This window comes from Neomonachus schauinslandi, chromosome 4 (genome assembly GCF_002201575.2).
Source record: "Neomonachus schauinslandi chromosome 4, ASM220157v2, whole genome shotgun sequence".
Taxonomy (NCBI): Eukaryota; Metazoa; Chordata; class Mammalia; order Carnivora; family Phocidae; genus Neomonachus; species Neomonachus schauinslandi.
In genome coordinates, this window is record NC_058406.1 from 46295938 (window position 1) to 46322519 (window position 26582).

At 34.5% G+C, this 26582-nt stretch overlaps 1 protein-coding gene across 3 annotated transcripts in view; it reads right to left on the reverse strand.

Moving 5' to 3' along the window:
- OMA1 (OMA1 zinc metallopeptidase) overlaps positions 1-26582 on the reverse strand; it is an 89159-nt gene that overhangs the window by 58602 nt on the left and 3975 nt on the right. For 2 of the 3 annotated variants that reach the window (XM_021683946.1, XM_021683947.1), the window contains exons 2-7: positions 21774-22292; positions 18653-18881; positions 16375-16548; positions 16167-16274; positions 13401-13529; positions 9066-9140 (exon numbers count right to left, since the gene is read on the reverse strand). In XM_021683946.1, coding sequence (XP_021539621.1) covers positions 9066-9140; positions 13401-13529; positions 16167-16274; positions 16375-16548; positions 18653-18881; positions 21774-22273 — 1215 coding nt within the window. In that variant the 5' untranslated portion in view covers positions 22274-22292. The remainder of the gene's footprint in view (positions 1-9065; positions 9141-13400; positions 13530-16166; positions 16275-16374; positions 16549-18652; positions 18882-21773; positions 22293-26582) is intronic. The other variant, XM_021683948.2, reaches the window with a different exon arrangement.

Here is a 26582-nt window from a genome sequence, read left to right on the forward strand (position 1 = left end):
GATCCATCTCACAGGAACAGTTCCCATTAACCAAGGTCACAAGATTGATATAAAAGCAGAATATCAACTTATTAATGTGTGGCAATAACTATAACTGCCCAAACTACCAAGGGCACAGGGCATCTACGTCCTCAAGTCATCATGTTCTTTCTCTTTTAGCATGATACGAAGGAAGCCAAGTTATAATGAGAAGGTTGCCTAATAAGGACAGAATTAGGAATAAGATAATTGCATTCTGTGATTTGAATATTAAATGGCAAGAAGTCAAGAAAGTCTGATCGATCAATGTCTAAAAAGAGGATATAAGCCACAAGTAAGGATCAAGTATAGGACATGCAAAATTACCCTTTGAGGTAGGTACTATCATTATTCCCATTTTTCAGACTAGAAAAGAGACTTAGAAAGGTTAAGTAATTTGCTTACAATCACGGGAAAGAGACAAGAGGTCAAACACAGATCAGCCTGACTCTGGAGTCCCAGGTCCCAACCACTACGCCAGATAAGATATAAAATCCTCACAAATGCTAACAAGTCTCTACCTCTCAGTTTTATCTCTTGACACTGGTGCCCTTGAACTCTACATTTTAGCACACTGAATTATTAACTCCTGGACTAAGCAATCATTACTTTTGCCTTTGAACATGCTGTCCGCCATGCCAAAAACACCCCCATCAACATCTTCACCAGGATAGGGCGCCTGGGTGGCTCAGTTGGTTAAGCGACTGCCTTCGGCTCAGGTCATGATCCTGGAGTCCCTGGATGGAGTCCCGCATCGGGCTCCCTGCTCGGCAGGGAGTCTACTTCTCCCTCTGACCCTCCCCCCTCTCATGTGCTCTCTCTCATTCTCTCTCTCAAATAAATAAATAAAATCTTTAAAAAAAAAAAAAATCTTCACCAGGATAATTACTACTTAGCTTTCAGATGTCTGCTGTAAATATCTTTTTCTCAGTCTAATCTCTAGGCCAAGTTCTCATCCCTGCTAATGTGACATTTCTGCTCTCCTTTTTCAGGGGATCCTGTATATCTCTATCACAATACTTTAAACTACAAAAATTGTTTATTGAATGTCTCTGCTTTTTACTCAAATTCTGACCTCCATAAAGATATTGTGTATCCCTACATCCTGAAGATGGTACATCCACATTAAATATACATTGAATTATTAAATGGAAATCAACATAATAGGTCAGAGAAGGGCTATGTATATCAATTTAAAGAGACCTAGGTCTCAAAGATGTCTTCTAATAGCATGTATTAACAAATATGAAAAAGAATGTGCCAATCAAAAGCAGAATATGAAAAATCATGGCAAATGCTGGCCAGTGTCCACTTAAGTCTTCCCTTGAGAAAGTGAAAATCCTAGCTGACTGGACCTAATTATTATTTATGGCAAAGTGGAGGGAAATATGATTGGAAGCAATGAAAGCTGTAATGAGGCTGACACAGAAGTTCAGGTAAAATGCTAATGGTAGAGATAGAAACATACTGAGATATATTTTATAGATATAACTACTGACACTTGGTGAAAGATTCCATGTGAATGAGTAAGAAGGAAGTTCTAAGGAGGACTCCAGATTTTTTCCAAAAGCAATTGAATAGAAAGTGGTGTATTTATTGGGGAAAGGAAAACTAGAAGTAGTTTGAGGGAAAAATCAAGGATATACTGAATATATTAGGCTTGAGATACTTGTGAAATAGAAAGAGGAAGTAACAGGCAGATACTTGTTTTTTTTTGTTTTGTTTTTAATTTTTTGACTGTAGCTGAAACACAGGCATACATTTAAATATAAGTGATTTAGAAGATTAGTGCTCCTAGGACTTTAACTGTATTAATTCTATAATATAGGTCCAATTACTATTCCTATCCTATAGATGAGGAGAACTGAGGTATAGAAAGGATAAAAACTCACCCAGGATCACAGAGCTAGTACTCTAGAGCTGGCAAAGCAGATTCTCAAACTTAGGCAGTCAAGTTCCTGAGCTCGCTCATTATCACTAAACTACACTGCTTCTTTGGCAGCTGATTGATACCCCACACCATGGGGACTCCAGAAAGGTTCTGTATTTGATACTCAAGGTAAAAGGGCTGAGGTGTAAGATTCAAATAGAGAATTAAAGAAGAGTCTCCACAATGAATGGGATAACCCATCTCCCTCTCCCTTTCTAACCCTTAAACAATAGCCAGTTTTATAGGATTCTTCTGCAAAGACACTTAAACAGCCACAGAGAAAGGGCCTATATATATTCCATATAGAAGTTCCCAAAGAGAGAGCTAGCTCACTGCCCTATCATCTTACAGTGAAGTCCACTATCCCAACCTAGGTATACAGAGCTTCTGAAAAGTATCTTAGTGCCTTCTTAAAAATATGGACAATCATGAGTTACAAATTTGGGGATGTATATACTTCCATCCATGAGACTAACTGGTACTGGATTTGTCCTCCCACCACAAATAACCATGAAACTGGACAGACTACACGAGGCAAACATTTTCAGGTGCTGGACAAAAGGCAAGATAAGACTGTGATTCTTGAGAGGAAGAGAAACACTGTGTAGTACTAGCGATCCCTGGATTTGCTCCTGCTCTCTGCCTGGAGGCAGTTTCCTGACCACAATGTAAATGGGTAGAACCCAAGCAGAACGTGGTAAGTTTGGCTAAGCTAAGGAGTTAGAAGATAAGACTTTAGGGCTGCAAGGAGTAGTTGGAATTTGTGGGTTAAGGTATTAGAAAGAAGCTCACCCCAGAAATTGGCAGAGTTTCCTTGGGGGTACCTTAAACTAGGTTTCATTAAAAATGTTTGCTCTACAAAAACAAAACAAAAAAACAAAACACACATACACACACACAACTTTGCTAAGACAAGATGAGCCACAGATAAGGAATAAACATTTTCAAATCACATATCCAACACATGACCGTATCCAGAATATGTAAAAAACTATTGACTCCAAAGTCAATAGTAAGAAAACAGACAATTCTATTAGAATGTGGAGGGGAAAAAAACTGAACAATACTTAACCAAGAAGGAAATATAAATAGCAAATAAGCACATAAAAACATTAGTCGGGTTATAAAAGATTAAATCTTCCATAACAAGAAATCAATCGTCTAAACCTAATGAGTTAAGAAATTAAAAAATAAACAGATTATGTGGAAATACAGAGGTAAACCGCTAAAGAAGTTAAGGTGACTTTCACTTCTGGGGTATAAGGCGACGGGGCAGTAAGGGCTGATATTTCCCAGTATGAGTTTACAATACTAAACAACAATGAAATGTGTAGCTAATCACACAAATATATACATATTTTTAAAGAGGAGTATGGTTAATAGTGTCAAATGCTACTAAGAGAAAGAACAAGATAAAGGCAGAAAAACATGCATGGGATATGACAACATGGAGACAACAAGTTGATCTTGAGAAATATAACTGTGGTAGAGGTTATGATAAGACCAGAAACAAAACCAGAGCAACAGACTTTGAAATCATACACACTTGAAAAACATTTAAAAAAAGGCAATCTACAAAAGAAGAAATAAAATAGTCAATAAAAATAAAACAATATTCTCAACTTTACTAGACAAGAAAATGCATTTTTAAAAGCAATGAGATTCCACTTTTTGTCCAAATTAACAAAAACTAAAGATACTGAAAACAGTGCTGATGTAGGTATTTAAAAAAGGGTATTCTGATATGTCATTGGTTAAGATTTGCCATAACATTCTGTAATAACTGGGAGTATCCTTTAAAAATAAACATAGCAATGCCAGCAATCCCACCCCACTGCTATAAAAGTGCAAGGAACATAAGGATATGTGTATATGGATGCCAACTACAGAATTATTTGCAATTTAAACAATGACAAAAACCCCTGGAAATAACCCAAAAGTACGTGGATACATAATTAAATAAATTATTGACATTACAGAATATTAAGTAGCTATTAAAAAGACTAACTTAGAGACTTCCTCTTCTAGCAGTGACAGAGTAAATAATTACAGCAGAACAATGTTCCTATCAAACACAATTAGAAAATCTAATAGGTGAAGGGGATTAAGAGGTAAAAACTTTCAGTTATACAATAAATAAGTCATGGGGATATAATGTACAGCAGAGGTAATATAGCCAATAATATTGTAATAACTTTCATGACAGATGGTAAACACACTTATCATGGGGATTATTTTGTAACGTATAAAAATATTGAGTCAATATGATGTATACCTGAAACTAAAAGGATATCGTATGCCAATTATACTTCAATTAAAAAATTAGAAAATCTGGATAAAATATAAATAATTTTGTTCAAAGGTACTGGAGAGTTACCGAGTCAGCCAAGACTAGAAAAGCCAAAATTCCAGGAAGAAGGAAAGCTCAAGGAGGTGAGTCTGATCTGTGTGTTGCTCTTGCTTTCAGTGAAATCTGTTAAATTCTAAGCACTGAAGAGCCAGAGGCTGAGAATACAAGCAGAACTCAAAAGAAATCCAAGCAGAAAGAGGTGACTAAGAAGAGTTTTCAGCTGTTTAGCAGGACTAGAGAGCCGAAACTTACAAGTCAGGCTTGATAAGGCAGCCAAATTTGAGAAGCTAAGATTTAAAAGCTAGGAGGGCAAAAACACCACCGGATGCCAGTTCACCAAGGCATCTTATCGATTCTTAAGCTGCACAGGGCACTTTTTTAAACAAAAAGTGGATGAAAACCGAACAGAGATTTCAACAGTCTCATGGTGCTGGCAGATCAAAAACCGCAGTTCAAAAACCACTACAGAGAAGGAACTTAGTAAATACTCCACACCTTCACCCCCCTCCCTGAACAGCAATACTCCTATGAATGAAGGTGAAGTAGAGGTAAATTGGAACTTATGAAGACCCAGCTCAGGCTCTGACTGACTGAAATAATCTGCTCTATTCTAGTTGTCCTCCAGACTAAAGGGAGAATCCCCTATAATGGAAGAAACTATCATTCAGAGCCAATAGTACTGTTTATATGAAATGTCCAGAATTCAATCAAATATGAGCAAGCATACCAAGAAACAAGACCAAAGGCAAAAAACAGACAGTAGAAACAGACCCAGAGATAATGAAATTAGAGTTAAAAAACATGAATGTTTAAAAAACAATTATGATTAACATAATCAAGAATATATGAATAAAATTATAACAAAACAAAGAATTTCACCAGAGAACTGAAATTTAATAAGAGAATCAAATGGAAATTCTAGAATGGAAAAATACAATAACTAAAATTTAAGTCAAAGATGAGTTTAATGGCAGAATGGACACAGCTGAAAGTAAGATTAGTGAGCTACAAGACAGTGACAGAAAATACACATGCTGAAATGTGTGTTATCTGTGGGAAAGAACCACAAGACAGATCTGCTAAAACCATGAAAGAACCAATAGTCAAATTATTTTAATCTTAGGTATTGGCATATCCCAATAATCTGTACTATTCCAGGGTGTGACAGTCTAGGAGTGAATACAGTTTGAACTTATTCATGTTTAGAGGGTATGTGAAATTGAGAACTAGGCAGATCCATCTACTCAGACCCTAAACATGGCCCTAAAGTAAACTGCTTAAAGAAACTGGATCTCAAATATTATAGCTGGTGAATTTCTGAAGCTTGTCCATATTCAAGTGGAATCAAAGAAGCCAAACTAAAGAACCGTGGACTAAGCAAAACTTCTTTTTAAAGATTCATTTAATTATTTTGAGAGTGCGTGAGCAGGGGGGAAAAGGTGGGGGGGGGGGTAAGGGCAGAGGGAAAAGGAGTGAGAATCTCAAGCAGACTCCCCACTGAGCCCTGCATGGGGCTTGATCCCACAACCCTGAGATCATGACCTGAGCTGAAGTCAAGACAAAACTTTTTAAAAAAAGGGCTACCTTGAAGATTATGACTTAAACTTTAGAAGAACTAAGGTGATTGGCAGTAGAAGGAATCACAACACGTGAAACTCCTTAAATAAAACTGTATTAACTTTTCAATAAATAAATAAACAAAATATAGCTGTAGAATGCAGTATCTTTCAGACATTAAAAATATAGTAAAGGTAACAAACTGATGGTTGCCAGCGGAGATGGGCATGAAGGGGCAGCAAAATAGGTGAAGGAGCAGGAAATACAGGCTTCCAGTTATAGAATGAATAAGCCACAGGAGGAAAGGTACAGCATATGGAACACAGTCAATGTCACAGCACTGCATGGTGACAGACGGCAGCCACACTTACGGTGAGCGTAACATATGGAGTTGTCAAATCCCTGTTTTGTACACATGGAACTAATGTAATATTGTGTGTCAACTATACTTCAGTAAAAAAACACAAAATGCAAATATAGATTTATATGTAAATTAAAAAACTTTATACCAGTAATGTTGAGAATTTAAACAAAACATACATCTCTAGATGTTCTAACTTATAAAAACTGACACAAAACTGGGGCGCCTGGGTGGCTCAGTTGGTTAAGCCTCCAACTCTCGATTTCAGGTCAGGTCATGATCTCAGGGTCAGGAGATCGAGCCCCACATCAGGCTCTGCGCTCAGCATGGACCTTGCTTCTTTCCCTCACTCCCTCTGCCTCTCCCCTCATTCATTCACTCTCTTTCTCTCTATTAAAAAAAAAAAAACTTGACCAAAAAACAGAAAAATGTGAATAGTTCTATATCTGTTAAAAAGACTGAATCCATAATGAAAGACCATCCCACAAAAAAATCTGTAGGCCCATATGGCTTTACCCATGAAATCTCCAAACATTTAAAAAATAAGTATCACTAATATTACACAAACTCTTCCAGAGAAAAGAAAAAAAACAAAAAAACAAAACACTTCCCAACTCATTTTATGAGGCCAGCATAATCTTAATACCAAAACATGACAGGATATTACAAGAAAAGAAAAGTCCAAGCCGGTATCTCTTATGAAGCTAAGCTAAACGTTAGCAAACCAACTTCAGTAATATATTGAAAGGATAATGTAATTGATAAAATTGGGCTTATTTCAAAAATAACAAGTTGTCCGAATGTGTAAAATAAAAATCAATGTAGTTTGCCACATTAGTAGATTAAAGGAGAAAAATTATATAGTCATCAAGACAAAAAAATGAATTTGATAAAATTTAAGTTACTCAGAATTTTAAAGAAATCTCTTGGCATATTAGAAATAGAAGAGCAACTCTTCTAAAAAGTCAGATATAAAAAAAAAAAAAAAAAAAACCTTAGACACCAGAATGGTGAAATACTGAACGCTCTCCCCCTAAGGTCATGAAGAAACAAAAGTGCTCTCTGCTCACCCTCAACGTTGTACTGAAGGTTCTGCCCATTGCAATAATGTAAAAAAAAGAAAGTACATAGATTGGAAAGGAAGAACTAAGGCTGTCATTCACAGGCAACACAAATGTGTATAAATAAAATCTAAAACCATCTATACACTATTAGAATTAAGTGACTTTAGCAAGGTTGTTGGATACAAGTTCATTTATAAAAAACAAACTGCACTTCTATATATGATCATTTGAATGACACTTCACGATAACATCAAAAAAGTCAAACACTTAGCAGTACATTTAACAAAAGATGTGTAAGTCCTATACACACATACATACATACACACACACACACTTGAAAATAATACTGAAATTATAAGAATATCTAAATAAATCACTCATGGGCTGGAAGACTCAATATTATTGACAGTAGTCAACTGTCCCCAATTCACACAATTCCAATCAAAATCTCAAGCATGTTTTTGTACAGGTGTGTAATTTGATAAGCTGATTCTGACATTTATATGGAAAGGAAAGGGACTAAGAATAGCCAAGTCAATCTTGCAGAACCGCACTGGAGGACAGAAGATATCAGATATCACGGCTTACTACAAAGCTATACTGACAATGTGGCATTGGCTCAAAGACAGATAACAGGCCAATAGAATACAATAGGGAGTCCAGAAATAGACTTCTCTATAGGGTCCACATTTATGACAAAAAGACACTGAAGTATAGAGGAGAAAAGATAACTCTTCAATAAACAGGGCTGAGGCTATTAGATATCCACATGGGAAAGAAATTATCTTAACCTCTTCCGTGTAGTATATTTTTAAAAGGTAATAAAATCATAAGCTTCTTTAAAATAAAACAGTAACAATTTATTGAAATAGGCAAAGATTTCTTAACCAGAACACAAAACACACTTATATTAAAAGCATAATTTCATAGACTGTAGTACACTGAAATTAGGAAACTGTGCCAATCTGTGGCCCACTATTTGGGAACCTCAATCTACAGTCAGATAATTCACTCAATTCTCATTATACAACATTCACATAACTACTTTTGCTTTTGTGAATGAGTAATATCTTCATTTATGAAATTAAATCTATAAAACTCATAATAAGAACTTCAAATAATAGTGATTTCTAATAGCTAGGACTTTTAATAACTACTGGAAACTCAACAAAGAATCAAGTACAATTTGAATTTAATGTACAAAGTGGCATTGTTTTTTACTCATTTTTAAAAATGCAGTTTTACTTCTAATACTAAATTCTACTAATAATGCTCAGTTATCACAGATGATAAAAACAGCAGGCAGGCATGCAGTGCCCTGTAAAGGAGACATGAGCAAAAGCCAACTTAAATCATAGTAAAGGCTCAGAGCTGCTCTCTGTGGCTAGCCAAGGTCAGTCATTTGCTGCAACAAAAATAATCTCAAAGATAGAAAGTAATAAGCCTGTTCTTCTGTTTATTTAAATTATAAAAATTCAGGTGGTTCATCTAGGATCATACAATAGAAATTTGTATGATCTACAATAGAACAAACCTTTCTCTGAGTGGGGAAAAACAATTATACATTATTTTACTAAAAAAAGCCCCCTTAGATCAGCAAAAAGAGGAGTAAAATAAAGATAGTATATCAGCTTCTAGAGTACACAAATTTAAAAAGGTATTAATGAAAAATTTCATACAGTCCAACTCTCATTCTCTGCTCATGCCACAGCTCATTAAGACAATGTACATTTATCTTTTACTGTGTGAAGGGCACTGTGTTTTCTCAACTACCAAGCATTTTACCTTTGCAGCAAGCTGTAGTCCAATTTTGTCAGCTTCAGCCTCCAATGTTCTACTGTACGGTCTATCAAACATATACTAAGAAGAAATAAGAAAGAGAAGCTCCATTAAGGATATTTATTTCACAGTAAAAGGAGTAACAAAGTGTGATTTTTAAAATTAATTTCATGGAGCATCTAGGATAAAGTTTTTATGCTCTCCATGATTAACATTTAAAGAACACCATGATGTAAAACACAAAGTGCAGCCTTTATTTCCTCCATCACAGATTAATATTTTAAAAACATGAAAAGAATATTAAAAATATTATGCCTACAGACTTCTGGACAGTCTGTAGTATCACATGGAGTACAGCAATCCCCCTTATCCATGGTTTCACTTTCCATGGTTTGAGTTACCCGCAGTCAGCAGGGGTCTGGAAGCAGATGGTCCTTCTAACACATGGTCAGGTCTATAGTAGCCTAATGCTACACCACAACGCCTACGTCATTTACCTTACTTCATCCCATCACATAGGTATTTTAGTGTCTCACATCATCACAAGAAAGTGAGTACATACAATAAGACTTTGAGAGAGGCCACACTCACATAACTTTTTTTACAGTATGTTGTTATAATTGTTCTATTTTATTAGTTATTATTGTTAATCTCTTATTGTACTTAACTTACAAACTTCATCACAGATATGTATGTATAGGAAAAAGCATGGTATATATAGGATTTGATACTATCTGAGGCTTTAGGCCTATCCACTAGGGGTCTTGAATATATCCCACCCTCCCCCCACCCCATGGATAATGGGGGAGGAGTACTACTCTTCAAGTATCCCTCACTTTCCAAAAGTTTGCCTCACACTACTTTGCTTTTACAAAAGACTTAGTACCTTAGTACATTAGTACCTGTTTTCAGGTACCAAAAGAAATCCAAAGAGTATGCTTGCTTTTATGAAAAAAGCCTAAAAGCCAAGTGACATAACACAAACTTTCAGAAAGCAGGGGATACCTGCACTTCTATTTTCCCAATTACAATCTCTACCTACTGTGTAGAGGATCCCCTAAGAAAGCTCGTTAAAGCAAGTTTTTAATATGGCCAAGGAACATTTTGATCTTGCAGTTTTAAAAGGCAATTGAAAAAATATAGCTAGATAATAACCACTGACACTACTAGAGAATTTATTTCAGTTAGAAAATTACCATAGAGAATTTTCTTTCTTTGATAAACTATCTTAATTCCATCTTTCTTTTCTAAGTATTGATTAGTTAGGGAAATGAAATTTTCTTCCAACTTCAATAAAAAAATACAAATAGATATCGTAATTTTAACTTTTCTAATTACCTGTATTTATGTGAATGCTTTCCAGTTAAATTCTAATTTTCAGTAAGTACTAAAATTTATAGGAGGTGGATCAATAGACAGGACTTTTGAGAACAGAGTTATTAATAGAGGAAACACTTTTTCAGAGGTAGCTACATGTCAGTGATGTCTAGAAATAATATAATCAATCTGATCCACAGCACATGACTACTAGATATGACTTTCTTCCTTCTCGATCATGTCTTTTCTAGGTTGCTGAACATACTATATCGTGTCTTCACTCTCAATGAGCAATCTGCCAGGGTCCCTCAAGTCTCCTGATAGCATAACTGGTTGAAAACATTGGCTTTAAAAGGACAGAAATTTACACTCAAGTCCAAATGCTGACATTTATTAACTGTGAACTCTTGGCTAATTGTTTAACCCCTCTAAGCCCAGTAGCATCATATGTAAGATGGAGTAGCAACAGCACCAACCTCCTAGGGTTATAGACAGGGTAAAATGAGCAAATAATAATAGTTCCTATTTAATGAGTCCTTACTTTGTATTAGGTACTGTGCTAAATGCTTTATAATCACTGGTTCTCAACTGGATATGATTTTGTCCCCCAGGGACATTTGGAAATGTTTGGAGACTTTTTTTTTTTTTTTTGAGAGAGTGCACGCAGGTGGTATAGGGGCAGAGGGAGAGAATCTTAAGCAGGCTCCACACCCAGCACAGAGCCTGATGTGGGGATCAATCTCACGACCCTGAGATCATGACCTGTGGTGAGATCATGACCTGAACCGATAGGGATCAAGAGTCGAACACTTAACCGACTGAGCCACCCAGGCACCCCTGGAGACATTTTTGATTGTCACAACTGTGGGGCAGGGAAGAGGGGGGGTGAAAGTGCTACTGGCCTCTAGTGCGTAGAGGTCAGATGTTTAGAGTAGATGTTTAGAGGCTAAACATCCTGCAATGCACGTGACAATTTCCCACAACAAAGAATTATCTAGTGCAAAATGTCAATAGTGCTTAGACTGAGGGATCCTACTTTAAAATGCATCATTAAACCCATAATAGTTCTTTGAGTTAGCCAGTATTATGCCAATTTACAGATGAAGAAACAGACCTATAATTGGTGAATTAATCTGCCCAAGTTCTATAGAATTTAGGTCTAAGAGAGCCTAAATTCAAATATAGGTCCATCTGTTCACAGCTGTATTCTTAACCCCTGTACATAATTAATCTACAGTGTTCATCCTAGCGCCTAACATATGGTAAGTACTCAATAAATCTTAGCTACTATAATTATTACGAATAGCTTTCAAAAACCGTACCTGGTAGCACTCTATGAGGGCTGCTACATTATACCCCAATCTTTTAAGATTACAAAAATAGGATTCCCCGATAGTTATGTGAAGGCCCTTGTTTCTTCTTTTCTCTGGCAAATGAATGTCAGCAATTCCCACTCCTTTATGACTTCGCTATTAATATCCTCTCCTGCTCTCCAATCATAAGGAGCAAGGCTTTCTAGAGAAACACTTCCTCATCACCAAAATTACTGGGGGAGCCTTGATTTAGGGAAAAAGGGTTCAAAGAGAAGTAATCCCTACTTTATTTTTAGTTTAATTATTAAAGAATTATATGAAGTAGCAGGAGTCATCAAGTATTTCAAGGGAGAAACAGCCACAAGTTATCTTTCTTATGACAAAATCTTCAGATTACATTACAGAAAAAAGCTATGTACTGATAAATGGGGAAAAAACTAAATTAACTCCTTTGACTTCCCAGAATATCAGTAACAGAAATAAAATTCAAAATATGAGATCCTGTAACCTAAGTAATAACCATTCTTTTTTTTTTCCTTTTAAGAACCTTTATTTCAATATAAATGCAGCCAGACGATATGGTAACACTGAATAAAAGACTTAGTTATCCAATTTCAAAAACAATTTGTCTCAAAGAATTTTACATTACATTTAAACAGCACCCAGATGGCACAATGATGGGTGCTCCACAAATCATTAAATAAACAAATAACAGATTGTTCCTGAATCACCACACCTCCCAGGACAAGAGGAATTATGTAAAGAAAGATGTAAAATAAAATAATTAATCATAGTTAACAAAGCAATTATCAAGATTGCAAGACCTACTTTCAGTAGTGTAATGTTTTGAACAAAATGAGGACCTCAATAAATTCTACAATGATTATCATTATACATAAGTACTAAAATGAAAGTTAACAAACACCCAATAAGATTATCCTTTCGGTATTTTCCAGGTAATTTTAGTTTAACTGGGAGTAAGGAGATGAGGGTGGTGAAGCAGCTTCAGCAACACGGTGCCACAGAAGTTTACAGGTTTTAAGAGTTCCCCATCAGAATGCAAATATTTGGGGAAAGGGAGAGTCATAATTAAGTACACCACAGTTACTATGAGAGACAAAACCGAAAAGTCTGAAGGTAAAGTGATAGAAGAAAGGATTTGTGACCGTGTTTTCTCTCCTTAAGACCAATAAGTATGTTCCCCCCCCTCACAATATTATGTTAGCCAAAAGTTGCCAAGCCCTGGTAACACATCTATCCCCCATCATTTAAAAGATGTAGTATTTCCTAATTTGAATGCTCGTTATTAAGAATATCCCCTAAAGGGATGCCTGGGTGGTTCAATTGGTTAAGCCGCTGACTCTTGGTCTCGGCTCAGGTCATGGTCTCATGGGTAGTAAGGTCGAACCCTGATGGCTCCACACTCAGTGGGGAATCTGCTTCTCTCTCTCCCTCTCCTTCTGCCCCCTCACCCTGCTGATGCCTGCGTGCGTGTGCACGTGTGCGTGTGCTCTCTCTCTAGAATAAATAAATCTTTACAAAAAAAAAAAAAAAAAATACCCCCTAAAAATAAAAAAAATAAAAAAACTAAAATTTAGTAGCTGTATTTCATGGTATGTGAAAACATCCCTGGTATCTATTACTTTACAGTAATATTTAAAATATCCTCATCACAGGCCATTACAAATTCAACTTACTGTCTCACACTTACCTCCTGCAGTTTAGACTGTATCCAGTGGCCCAAAAGTGCCAAACTATCTCGAGGGCAAATGGCCCAAATCATTATGAGAAAAATCAGACCTAGGAAATCCAATAAATGAACCAAGCTAGCCTTTTCTGCCTGAGAATAATCAAAATAATGAAAATTACATTTAATAAATTAAGAGTATATACCAAAAAAATTAAAAGACAGTATACACCTACATTTTCTAGTTCATCATGTATAATCACATTAAATAATTTACATGTTTAACTGACCTTCACCAACTAAAATCATATTCTGTGTGCTTTAATTCAATCCCTTGCTCACATACTTTCTTATGTGTATATACATTCACTCATTCATTTACTGAGCCACCTAACATCATTTAGACACAATGACAGGTTCATAGATATGAATGTATATTCTTACATGAATATGTAAGAATGTATGTTTATGTTACCAAGCATAATAATCTTGTGAAATAGGTACAATTATCCCTATTTTATAAAGAAACTAAGATGAGGAGAAGCTAAGAGTTGCCAAATTTCACAGAGCTATTAGTAAAAGGACAAGGAATCAAACCCAGGAAGTTTTAGTTTCTAATGTAGTCGTTAATTTTTAAAGTAAACAAATATGCTTATTATGCTTATACCTTTGGACAGACTAAATACTACCTAACATATGAAAGAGTTAAAACACGGAAAATTCAGAAAAAGATTAGAAATTTATTTGAAATAAAAGTCTTTTGGACTTTATGACCTAACATATAAAGTATGATTCATTTATGCCAGTTTGCAATTTTATCACTCTGGTATTTCTCACTAGGAAGTCAACTTCTATGAAGTTTTTATATTTATTTGTAGCAGTAACCAATTTTACTTAAAGTAGTTGTTTTGAGTAGTAATTTCTAAATACAAGTTTAACACACCAGATTGTTCATTGTTCCCTACTAAAGCTGATTAATAAATGTTAATGTAATGCTGACACTGACAGTATAGGAATCATTACTTGAACGTATGAAACACGGCTGACAACTAAAAATAATCACATAGAACACTTCTCTTAACAATATAATCTGCACTCACAAAGCATTCTTTGCTTTATTATACGAACTGTGTGTCATGAAAAACAATTATGGAATTATTTTAGCACAAAAGAGTATAATTACAAATGATAAAGTCATTACTGAAGAGAAAATCCTTGTTATTATTTATTAAAGAATAAAATTGCTATTACAGAGTTTTAGAAAACTAAAAAATTTTTTTAAATATGTATTTGTGGAACAAAGAAAACATTAAAGGCTACATCAAATCAAAATGGAGACTGCTAAAAGAGAAAATACAGTACTGATAATGTGTAAGACCTCTACAAAAAATTATTAATAACTATTTTCAATTTTTAAGACTATTTTCTTTTTATATCTTATCTAATTAGCATTCCTGTGCTGACAGAGATGACAATATGCTGAATGAGGCACTGATCTAAAGGCCAGAAAAGTAAAGGCACAGAATATGAACATCTCTTAAATGCTAAAAATGACCAAAATTGATTGATTTTGCAGTTATGAAGCCCTTTCTTGAAAGGCAATCTATTTCGATTGCTTAGATTTATTTTTGTATATATCTGTTCAAGGAAAATGTTTTTTATATTTTTCTGTAACTCAGAAGAAATGAAGGAGATAATTACTATTTGTGCTTCAGAAAAGCACAACTGTGGCCCACCTCAATTTATTAATACTTTAAGGAATAGACAGAATTTGAGATGACTTTTAGAGAGATTAATAACATTATCATTTCCATTTAATATTAGTATTACTTGCATTTCCAACATAGCATTTCACGATCCTTTCACTATTTACCTTCATGTTTTCAATTAGGAAATATACATCTTCCTAATTAATGTGGACAAGAGACATGCTTATTTTTAATGAATAAAAATAAATATATGAGTAAACAAATACATTAGTTTTTTGGATTCATACCAAGTCAAACAGATGTGTGTTCACAGGAATATAAATCAACCTGAATTCTATGATCCATTATAAAAAAGTGCTGGCAATAATCAGGTAACTGTGGTAAAAAGAAGCAGTGTTGGATTTGCAAACACAAGAACTTTGTTAAAGTCCCAATTTGCCAGTTGGCCACATTACTCATGTTACTTAGAGTCTTTTTAAACATGAGTTTCCTCATACAGAATCTAGGGATATTAAATACATACTTAATGAGGATGGTATTAAAATTATAATTGAGAAGGTATGTATTTAAAAGCTTAGCAAACTGTAAAATGGCAAGCTATCATTATTACTCTGCATTAATTATATATGGCATATCATTCCAGAAATTTTCAGAGATGCTCCAAGCCATCGTCTGGGAATGAATAAAAAAGCAAGAAAACGGATTTACCTACTTAAATAGTAATATCACTTTCATATAGTTAATTTTCTGAACAGGTTACAAGTATGTTAATAATTATGGAAAGTTTAAAATCTAATTTGAAATAATTAGAGGTTGAGAATAATTACTTTTTAACAAAAGAGATAGGTGATAACAGTATTTAAGAGAAATACTAATTATTCAGGTATCAAATACTAAAGACCATAAAAATTCTAACAATTAGCCAATCATATTTTTTCAAGTAACAGAATAAGTCAATTATTAAATCTAAAATTCCATCTTTTAAAGAAAAAGAAAACTGAAAAGATTCGGTTTTAAAAGATTTAACTTGCTAACTTCAAAGCAGTATTGCAAGAACTAAACATTCATTCTAGGTACTTACAGCATGCCCAAGTACTGCGTGTGCTATTTCATGGCCCAGAAGGAAGGAAAGTTGATGGATATCAGTCACACTATTTAAAAGCCCAGTGAAGATAAACACTTGTCCATTCTGCACCATAAAGAAAATAATGTAAGCAAGTGGAACACCTTAAAAAAACAAGGACATTAAATTGAACAATTAAACATTAGGTGTGAGAACTTTCACTTACTGGAAGCACGAAGGCATTTACATCTGGAGAATCAACCATATGAATAATCCAATTGATCTCAGAGATCCCTGGGATATCTTTATTGCATTCAATCAAATGATTAACCACCTCTTTAACCATTAGGTATCGGGCATCCTTCTCAGTGAGCATATCATTTTTAAATTCCTCCATCCACTGAAAGATTAAAAAGTCATCTTTATTTTAAGAGAGTTGTAGCTCTACAAAATGTTTATGTTGCTTCATGAAAAGTTATATGGCTACTTATTGTGGAACATTTTAATTTCTAATTATGTAAAAATCTACATATACTAAACACTCAAATCCTTAAATTTGAATTATTCATGCCAAAGCACTGTGGCTTCTCACAAATGGAATGAATTCTAATAACTAAGATTTTTCATATAAATTGGTTGAAATAAAGCTTTCATCTTTTCTATTAGCCTATAAACAAATAGAACGCTTAAATATGATTTCTACTTTCCTAAATATTTTGGAAAACAAAACATTGCCTAGGGAACAAAGATTTCACATAAGGAAGTACAATACAAAATTACTTTCATACCGCACTGAAAAAACATCCTATACTTAATGGGAAAAAAAAAAAAAAACTTCTACCAAAAAAAGGACACTTCATTAATTTTAAAGTTTTATTCACACAGAATCAAAGGAAATTACTGAAATTTTAGAACTAATGGGCATGTCATTTTCTCTACACTATGTTGAGTAAGACTAGCCACCATATGAAGACACTTTTCTGGTGCTATATTCATGAGAAACCCTTTCAAGTGTAGGAAAATTAAAGATGTTCTGAAAATATTAATTTCCATAAAATGTATAACTCCTTTCACATATGGATCAAGAAGTTTATAACCTTCCCTGAGATGTTTTTATAGAATTGGAACCTGAAATAGTCTTTAATATCAATAGCATTTTTTAAAAAACACAAGTCACCAATGTAAACTGAAACAAAACATTATATTAACCCTTCTGAAGTAGATGAAACAAGCAAAACTATATATAATAATAGCACTTCATAATATCTCTATAAGAACATATCCTTGAATTTTTGTATCAAGCAGGTTATTACATTTGTAGGTTAAAAAATAAAAAGTATATGAAGATACAATTTTTTAAAGCTTCTAAGTGATATGAATGGTAGAAGCAATACTAATTTAACCCTAGGCCTGCCTCAATCTTTCCAGAACATTTTCCTCAAACTTGCTTCAGCCAAGACTATCCTAAAAAACACCTCTAATCTCTGTATAAATTCTACTAGAAGAGATGCATCTTATCTTTACTAGGAACAACATTTTTAGTGAAAAAACATTGTTATTTCTTTTTTAATGGTAACTTGCCACCGACAAACTCAGAAGCTTAACTGAAATAAAAAGATGTAAAGATTTAGCCATGCCAAAACTGTCAAGTGAGACTATGAGACTTTAATTCAACAAATACTAATAGCATATACTATATGTGTGCTAAGAACTGGAAAAAGAGAATCTGTCCTCAAGAAACTCGCTAGTGGGATAAAATGCTTAACTTACTTTGTACTTGCTAAGGAGTTAAGGCTTCTGAACTCCAACTTTATTTTGCATTCAAAAAATATAATAAATTGCCAAAAATGATGTTTTAGAAAAAAAAAAACCTATTCTACATTACTTCCAAGGTACAAAATTCTATTACATACCTACTTATCCAAAAAAATATATTACTAAGCACTAATTTGTACATTGTGCTAGTACTTAAGATAAAATGATAAAACAGGGTCTGTGTTCCCATAGAGCTTAGGCTAACAAAGGAGACAGATCAGCAAATAAATAATTATGCAAATAATTATGTTACCCTCATGATAAGTGATTTAAAGGAAGAATACAGTATGCAAAGAGAAAATAAAAGTAGGCGATCTGATCCCAATAGAGCCAAGCACTGGACACAAATACAAATGAGCTCATTCATAATTTAGTCTGTATGAAGGATACCCCCTAGAGCCTAATGTAGCCAACCTACCTAACCCAGCCTGGATAATCAAGGAAGGCTTTCCTGAGAAAGTGACATTTAAGGTGACATGTGATGAGCAGGAGTTAGCTGGGTAAATGAGAAGAAAAGCAACGTAGGCAGGAGGAATACTAAGTATGAAAAGTTTGAGGCCTTTTGGGAAAATGTTAATTTTCTATCAAAGACTAACATAAAAAAGTAGTACATCTTTCATACTTAAGAAACTCTCCTGCTTTGAGTATTATATTAAGCAATCTAATTATAAACAATTCTTACTACTTACTGCTTCATATTCCAGTTCTGATAAAAGTCTGAAATGTTCTTTCCCCAATAACAGTAGCCTGCTCCTTCCTGTGACAGGACTCACTTCCAGGTGAGTAAAATAAAACACTACAAAGAGCAATCCAAAACTACTGAAACAAAGGAGTAACTTCCATTTATTCTTTCTTAAACTTTCTTTAAATAGTTCCTTCTTGTTAGGAGGAAGTGCCTGCCACCATTTCCTTATGCCCCTAGAGCAAAAAGAAAATTCAAAGTTCTGACAATAGTATCAGCACATATCACCAAAACTTAATCTCATGCTAGGATTTTATGTCATCAAACACTTGAATTTTTGTGATATATTTCTCTGTATAGATGAATTTTTTCAATTTATAAAATTCTTAGCTAAAAGAAAAAGTAATCCATTATAAAGAACTATAGTTAAAAATTCTAATGTTCATTTAAATTTTCTTCTTCGGTTATTTTAAAGGTGAACACTAAATGAGTAGCTATTTTACACAACTTCCATTAATTAACATTTATTGACTGCTTACCACATGCAAACTACTATTCTAATTGTTATACACGTCATCTCATTTAACCTTCACAATAACCCCATTACAGAAGAGAAAACTGAGACAAAGAGAAGTGAAGCAACTTGCCCAAGGTTGCAGAAGTGATAAGGGAAAACCAGGCAAGGAAGAAAGTGTGATCCCAGAGTCTGAGCACTTAACCACTTAGTAGGGACAAACTGGCCCAATAAACATCTGAGGGGATTACAGTACAATAATCTATACCTTTAACCACGATCCTCCCCACCACTCATCAGACTTCTGGCACAATCTGCCAGGACTTTAGCAAGGTACAAAGGTAACTACCTCAGCGTTGATTTTAGAAGTAAATATTGCTCACCAGCAAAAAGTCCACTATCCCCTCAAGAACATGACAAAGGAGAGGTAATAAGAACATAAACACCGTAAATAAGGAAATGAGAGACTGTATGGTTAACACACGAGGAGGTCTACTTTCTACCAGGCAACAATACTCTTTGCTGGTTATTGGGGTTCACAGACATTTTTTAGAAGCAATGTTTTCAACACTGGGACAAAATTTTTCCTTGTAAGTTCATCTGTGAAATCACAACAAAAATTTAAGATACATACATCATTCTCTTGATACAATTCATCTTATAAAACAACTTCAAGTTATCTTAATTTTATTAAGTGACACACCTAAAATGCCTCAAAGTGTTTCAACCTGAAGAAACTTAGGCCAGACTTATTTCCTATTTAAAACTTTATATGACTTATTATTCTTTGCTTAAAAGTATGATGAAACCATGAAAGAAAATGTTAAGTTGTTAAAATAGTAATAAAAACAAAAAGTTAAAAATAATGATTAAAGGGGCGCCTGGGTGGCTCAGTCGTTAAGCGTCTGCCTTCGGCTCAGGTCATGATCTCAGGGTCCTGGGATCGAGCCCCGCATCGGGCTCCCTGCTCAGAGGGAAGCCTGCTTCTCCCTCTCCCCCTGCTTGTGTTCCCTCTCTCGCTGTGTCTCTCTCTGTCAAAATAAATAAATCTTTAAAAAAAAAAATGATTAAAAAGGATGAAAAAGCCGTTGGCCTAAGAACCTGGGCTGAGCTGTGACAAAGATTCTCTCTCTTCCACCAAACTCTACTCAGGCTTTTTTCAACTAGGCCTCACCTTTAGACTTCTGTATTTCTCTCTTTGTTGTCCAGTTTCAGCAAGAATCCTGCTAAATCAGTTTACCCAAAATCCCCCATCCTCCATATCTGATCACCCTCAGTATCTGATCAGGTTCCTCATCATTCACCAGCCCCCAAATGATATCTGACCACCCTTACCTGCCTTCAGCAAGAAGCCTAGTACGGTCAGGTTAGGGAGAATCCCCCCCTTACTCCTAATGTTTCCTCTTAGTAATTTTCCATCCACCAAACCTCACCCTGCTCCTTGGCTATAAATTCCCGCTTGCCCATGCTGTATTCAAAATTAACTCTGGTTCTGTACTTAGGTCTCTCTTCCCCTACTGCAGAAGTCCTGCATACAATCTGTATTTACTGCTTTAACTATTGTCTAGCTCTGGTTTTCTCTGACAGCCATTACTTACATCAAGAGTTAACACAGCCGTATTTTTTTCTGGGTGCCAATGTCAAATCATAAGGAACATAATACATTAGAGAGTACAAGTTCTCAACTTCTGATAGGAAGAAAATTGGTTTGGTTAGTATGGGAGTCAGAGGGCTAAAAGGGCCTTCACAGTCATCAAAGGTAAGAAAGCTTTATGAGGAGACAATGCCTAACTTTACCTTTCTTCAATAAATGGAGCAAATAAGAGAAAACAAGATTATTTATGGGGAAAGGTTTAAATTAAATATAAGGTACTATTTAGTTGTAAAAACATAATTATTATGATGGACTACCCAAGAGAAAATAACAAAGATGTGTTGTAAATAGAATAATTAATAAATACTAGTTAAGCATTAACTTGGCTAGGAATGAGCCCATTCTTAAATAAGTGAAGCTTTTCAGTTTCATGACCCATTGCCTCAGATTCCATAACTAAACACATTTGTAAGTACTGCTCTTACACACAAGCTATGACCAACATTTCTCATTCTTGGATTCATAAACATTCTTGCAATCATTGAAAGATACTTTAAAAAGTATCTATATAATTTTTTAAAGATCATATTTTTATACTATAATATGCAGTAAATTGGGGCACCTGGGTGGCTCAGTCGGTTAATGATTCAAGTCTTGATTTCGGCTCAGGTCATGATCTCAGGATTGTGAGGCTCACAGATCTCAGGCTCCGTGCTCAGTATGGAGTGTACTTAGGATTCTCTCCCTTTCCCTCTGCCCCTCCCCCTGCGCTGGCTGTGTGTGTGTGTGTGCGTCTCTCTCTCTCTCAATAAGTAAATAAATAAATAAAATCTTAAAAAAATAATATGCAGTAAATCATTTCAAGATTACTAAACCATTAACAAAATTGGGTAGACCCAACTGTTTAGAAACTTAATTTTGAGCTAAATATGGGTGGGAAATCTAACAAGTTTTCATTAAAAGTATAATTTTATAAATACCTTTTAATATAAAAGTTTATTTTTTTTAAAAGCTTTTTACCTGCCTACAATGATTGCAAATAGTTTCTGCACTGGTTTAAGAATTATCAACAAGAGAGGAACCGGAGCAGCTTGAAACCGAGGAGAAGTGTGGAAACTCCTGATATCTCTTTCATGAAGACAGTTTAGAGGATGCAATAGTGAAAGGGCAGGAACTCCTGTAACTTCTTTTATCAGTAGTTGTCTTGAAAAAGAGTCATTCCACACAGTACATTTTGGGGTAACCATCCCAATTTCCTTACATCTCGTGCTCAAGAGGCATCCTGGTCTTTTGTTACTAAAAGTCTTATAGAAATAAAAATGTTCAGCAAGAAAAGTCAACCTATCACACTGATTTACTCCCAGACCCTGATACTTATTAACTATATGATTAATTTGTCCTTGATGACAGTCTGGTGAGGTTACAGCTAGTGTGTTACATTTTCTCCAGTTGGCCAACATATGAAATCGGAAGAAAACAAAGTTTCTAGTAGGAGACTGCAGTCCATAGATGAAATTCATCTTTCTTCTCCTTGATTATCTGGAACACAAAAAAAAATAAGTCATAAATCTCTCTGGAAAATACTTATTTACAAAATTGGGAACATAACACTTAAGAAAGAGGTGTGTCAATCGTTCTTCCCTTGACATATCCCAGACTGAATTACCTTAGGTTTCTACCACCACCCCCACAGCAATGCCCCCCAGCAATACAAACCAAACAGCTTTTACTCACTTTTTTTTTTTTTTTTTTACTCTACAACACATACTTTAGAAACTTGGATTTTTTCTTCTTTTCATTTTTTAGTTTTAGTTGGGGGAAATCTTTTTATTTTAACAGCTACATTATTGGGGAATAAGAAATGGGTTAAGCAAAAATAACAGCAGGTTTTAGCAACTGGCAGTAAGTAAGGGGAAAAGCATGTAATGGAATAATAAAATCTAAGTTTCAAAATCTCTTTTTTAAAATACAAATCTGATCCTTTCAAATATAATCCTCGTACTACTGATTGGGGTCAAGATGGAATAAAACAAACCAGACTTATCCTCCCACTGAAAACAACTGGAAAAAAAAAAAAAAAAAAAAAGAATAAATGAAACAATGGTCTCAACACACTGGACGTTAGGCAATGAAGACCAATGACCCATGAGAGATGGGAAACAAATGTGATGAGCCCTACAATTGCCCCAGCTTCCTGCCTGAACAGTTTCTAGGCCACTATGTAGAGAGGGGAAACCTAGCACAGCCCAGCAATGTTCCTAAATTGAAGAGATAAAGCTGGGAGCTCAAGCAGGCCACAGTAATTAGACCCCACAGAGCAGAGTACAAGAGAAGACAGAACTGTACAGAGAAAGAACTCCAGAAGGTGTTACGCAGGGAACTCTGTCTGGTGTACTCAGATGAGTTCTAAACAGGGCACTCCCATGAGGGAAGTCCCTAGAGATGGGAAAGAATCACCTGACAGTATTAAGGAGCAATATTCAGGGCTCACGGAGGGCAGAGTAGAGTGTCTATTTCTACCCTTCAAAGTGGAAAACCTTTGAATTCATGGGACATTGGGTAGACTACTCAGAAGGGTTTTGCCTCATTAGAGAAAAATTAGTCCTAGACTAAAAGCTACTTTGGCCCTACCCAGCAAAGATTAAAAGCAAGAACCAAAAAAAAAAAAGATCAAACTGTTTCTAAGGAATTTAACCACATTCTAGAAAAAAGCTCAAAAACAGTTATAAGAATATAAAAATATACACCATTTAATAAAGTATAATTTATAATTAAAAATTACCAGGCAGCAAAGAAGCAGGATATGTGAACCATAATCAGGAAAAATATTAATAAAAACTCACTTCTAAATAACATGAATGACAGCATTGACAGATAAGGATATTAAAATAGTTATTACAACTATATACCAAGTGTTTAAGAACTTAAAGGAAAATCTGAGAATGTTATGTAGAGACATGGAATATGTTTTTTTAAAAAAGACCTATACTGAACATCTAAACAAGAAAAGTACAAAGTCTTCGATGAAAATCACACTGGATAACAGCAGATTAGATATTGTAACAGTGAAATAAAAGACCTATAAACCTGGGCGCCTGGGTGGCTCAGCTGGTTAAGCGACTGCCTTCGGCTCAGGTCATGATCCTGGAGTCCCTGGATCGAGTCCCACATCGGGCTCCCTGCTTGGCAGGGAGTCTGCTTCTCCCTCTGACCCTCCCCCCTCTCATGTGCTCTCTCTCATTCTCTCTCTCTCAAATAAATAAATAAAATCTTTAAAAAAAAAAAAAAAAAGACCTATAAACCTGACATATCAATAGAAACCAAGAAAACCAAAATAAAAAACCAAGGGGAAAAAAAAGGCATGAGAGAGGTGTAGGATAACTCAAATGGCCTAAAATATGTACAACTGGAGTCCCCGAAAAGAGGGGAGGGATGGCAGACCAAAAAAAAAAAAAAAAAAAAAAACCTTAAAAAAATAATGGCCATTTTCCAAATTTCATGAAAACTGTAATCCCACAAATCCAACAAATTTAAAAAGCCACACACACAGTAAACACAAAGGAAACTTATTTCAAGACATATCCTAATCAAATTTCTTAAAACTAGTGGAAGAGAAAATCTTAAATTTGATATCTTTGATGAAATGGACCAATTCCTTGAAAAACACGAACTACCAAAGCTAACTCAGAAAGAAATGGATATATCTGAAGAGCCCTATATCTGTTTTTTTAATTGAACTTGTAGTTAAAAACCTTCCTGCAAAGAAAGCTCCCAGCTCAAATAGCTTCACTGGGCAATTCTATCAAACATTTAAGGAAGAATTAATAATAATTCTATTCAAACTCTCCAGAAAATTGAAAAGAAATTAATAGTTTGCATTTTATTCCATAAGATCTGCATTACTGTGATACTAAAGCCAGAAAAAAAAAATTACAAGACTATAGAGTAATATCTCTCATAAACATAGATACAAAACAATATTTTAGAAAATCGAATTCAACAATATATAAAAAGACTACATCATGACCAGCTGAGATGTGTCCCAGGAATGTAAGGTTGAGTAAAAATTCATAATCAATGTAATCCACCCTATTTATTGAAAAAGAAACACCACATGATCATCCTGATACAGAAAAAGCATTTGATAAAATCCCACATCCAACCCTGATAAAAAACTCTCAGTAAGCTAGGACATCTATAGAAAACTATAACCAACATCATATTTATTGGTGAAAGACCATACTTTCCTCCTAAGATCAGGACTGAGGCAAGGATGCTCGCTCTCACCACTTAAATTCAATACTGTACTGGAGATCCTAGTCAACACAATAGAATGAATAAATGCCTAACTAAATAAATGGCATCCAGACAAGAAACCATAGAAGCTAAATGGTCTTTATGCGTACATAACATGATCATCTATTTTAAAAACCCAAATATATCACAATGAGTTTAGTTAGGTGGCAGGATACAAAAGCAATATACAAAAGCAATTTTATCTCTATATACTATCAAGTGATAGAAGCCAGACCCTACTCCCTCCAAAAAAGTTCATACTCTTATGATTCCAGCTCTATAATATAAACTGTAGAAAATGCAAAATAATTTATAGTTACAGAGAGATCAATGGTTGCCCGAGGATGGGAAGGTAAAGATCAGGAAAGGGATTATAAAGTTTTGGAGATAATGAATATGTTCACTATTTTGATTGTGGTGTTAGTTTCATAGGTGTACACACGTCAAAACTTATACTATACAGCTTAAATAGGTACAATTTATTTTATAGCAATTATACATTAATTAAGCTATTTTTCAAAAGATACTAAAAAGAGACAACAATAAAATGCAATGTGTGAACTCTGATTAGATCTTAGTTTGAAAAAAAAAAAAAAAACCAGCTTCAGAAGACAACTGGGACTCTTGGGGGAATTTGCATATGGATTTGCTTTCAGGTTATTTTAGGTAAGTACTGCTTATTAAATGATAATGATGTGGTTATGTAGGGGAATATCTTATACCTGAGTACTTGCTTAAGTATCTCCTTATGATGAATAAAACTCACTTTCAAATTACATAATACACACACAAGACATAAAGCCAATGCAGTAAAATATTAACAATCATATCTAAATCAGTTATATATGTGTTCATTAAAAATTTTTTCAATTTTTCTGCTTCAAAATCTTAATAAAAGTTGGAGGAAAATATGTAAATCTAACTCAAACTAGACTAATACAATACTAGCTAGAAAGATGCTTCAGAACATCAGTTTTTAAAAAAATTAAAAAAATAAAATTAAAAAAATAAAAGAACATCAGCTTTAATGAACTGTATTACCTATTTATCAAACTATTTGAAAGTCACTCAAAATTTTTATATACTTATATATTCCACCCTTGCATTACTAACATATAATATTAATATATGTTAACATTATATATAATGTTATAAATAAAGGGCATGCTAAGTAAACATTAACTCCAAGTTAACCTTTCGGAATTACTATCCATTTTAAATCAGAGTCCAGACTTGATACATAATAATCTGATGTTATTAACAAGATACTTTCTAGGTTTTGGGGGGTTTTTTTGAACCAAGCTGAAAGTAGTAAAATATCTGAAGCCTAGAAATCATTTCAAATTAGTATCTGAGTAGCTAGTAAGGTTCTTCATTGGCTAGGTGGCTTGAGAGTTACAGATGCAGCATAAAATCCAGTCCCTGCCCTCATGGATATTACCGAGTTAAGGGGGAAAATGTATCTAAGTAAGACTATTAAGGGATAATAGAATACAGTTCCTCATTAAGTGTTATGCACTATATGAATTTTTA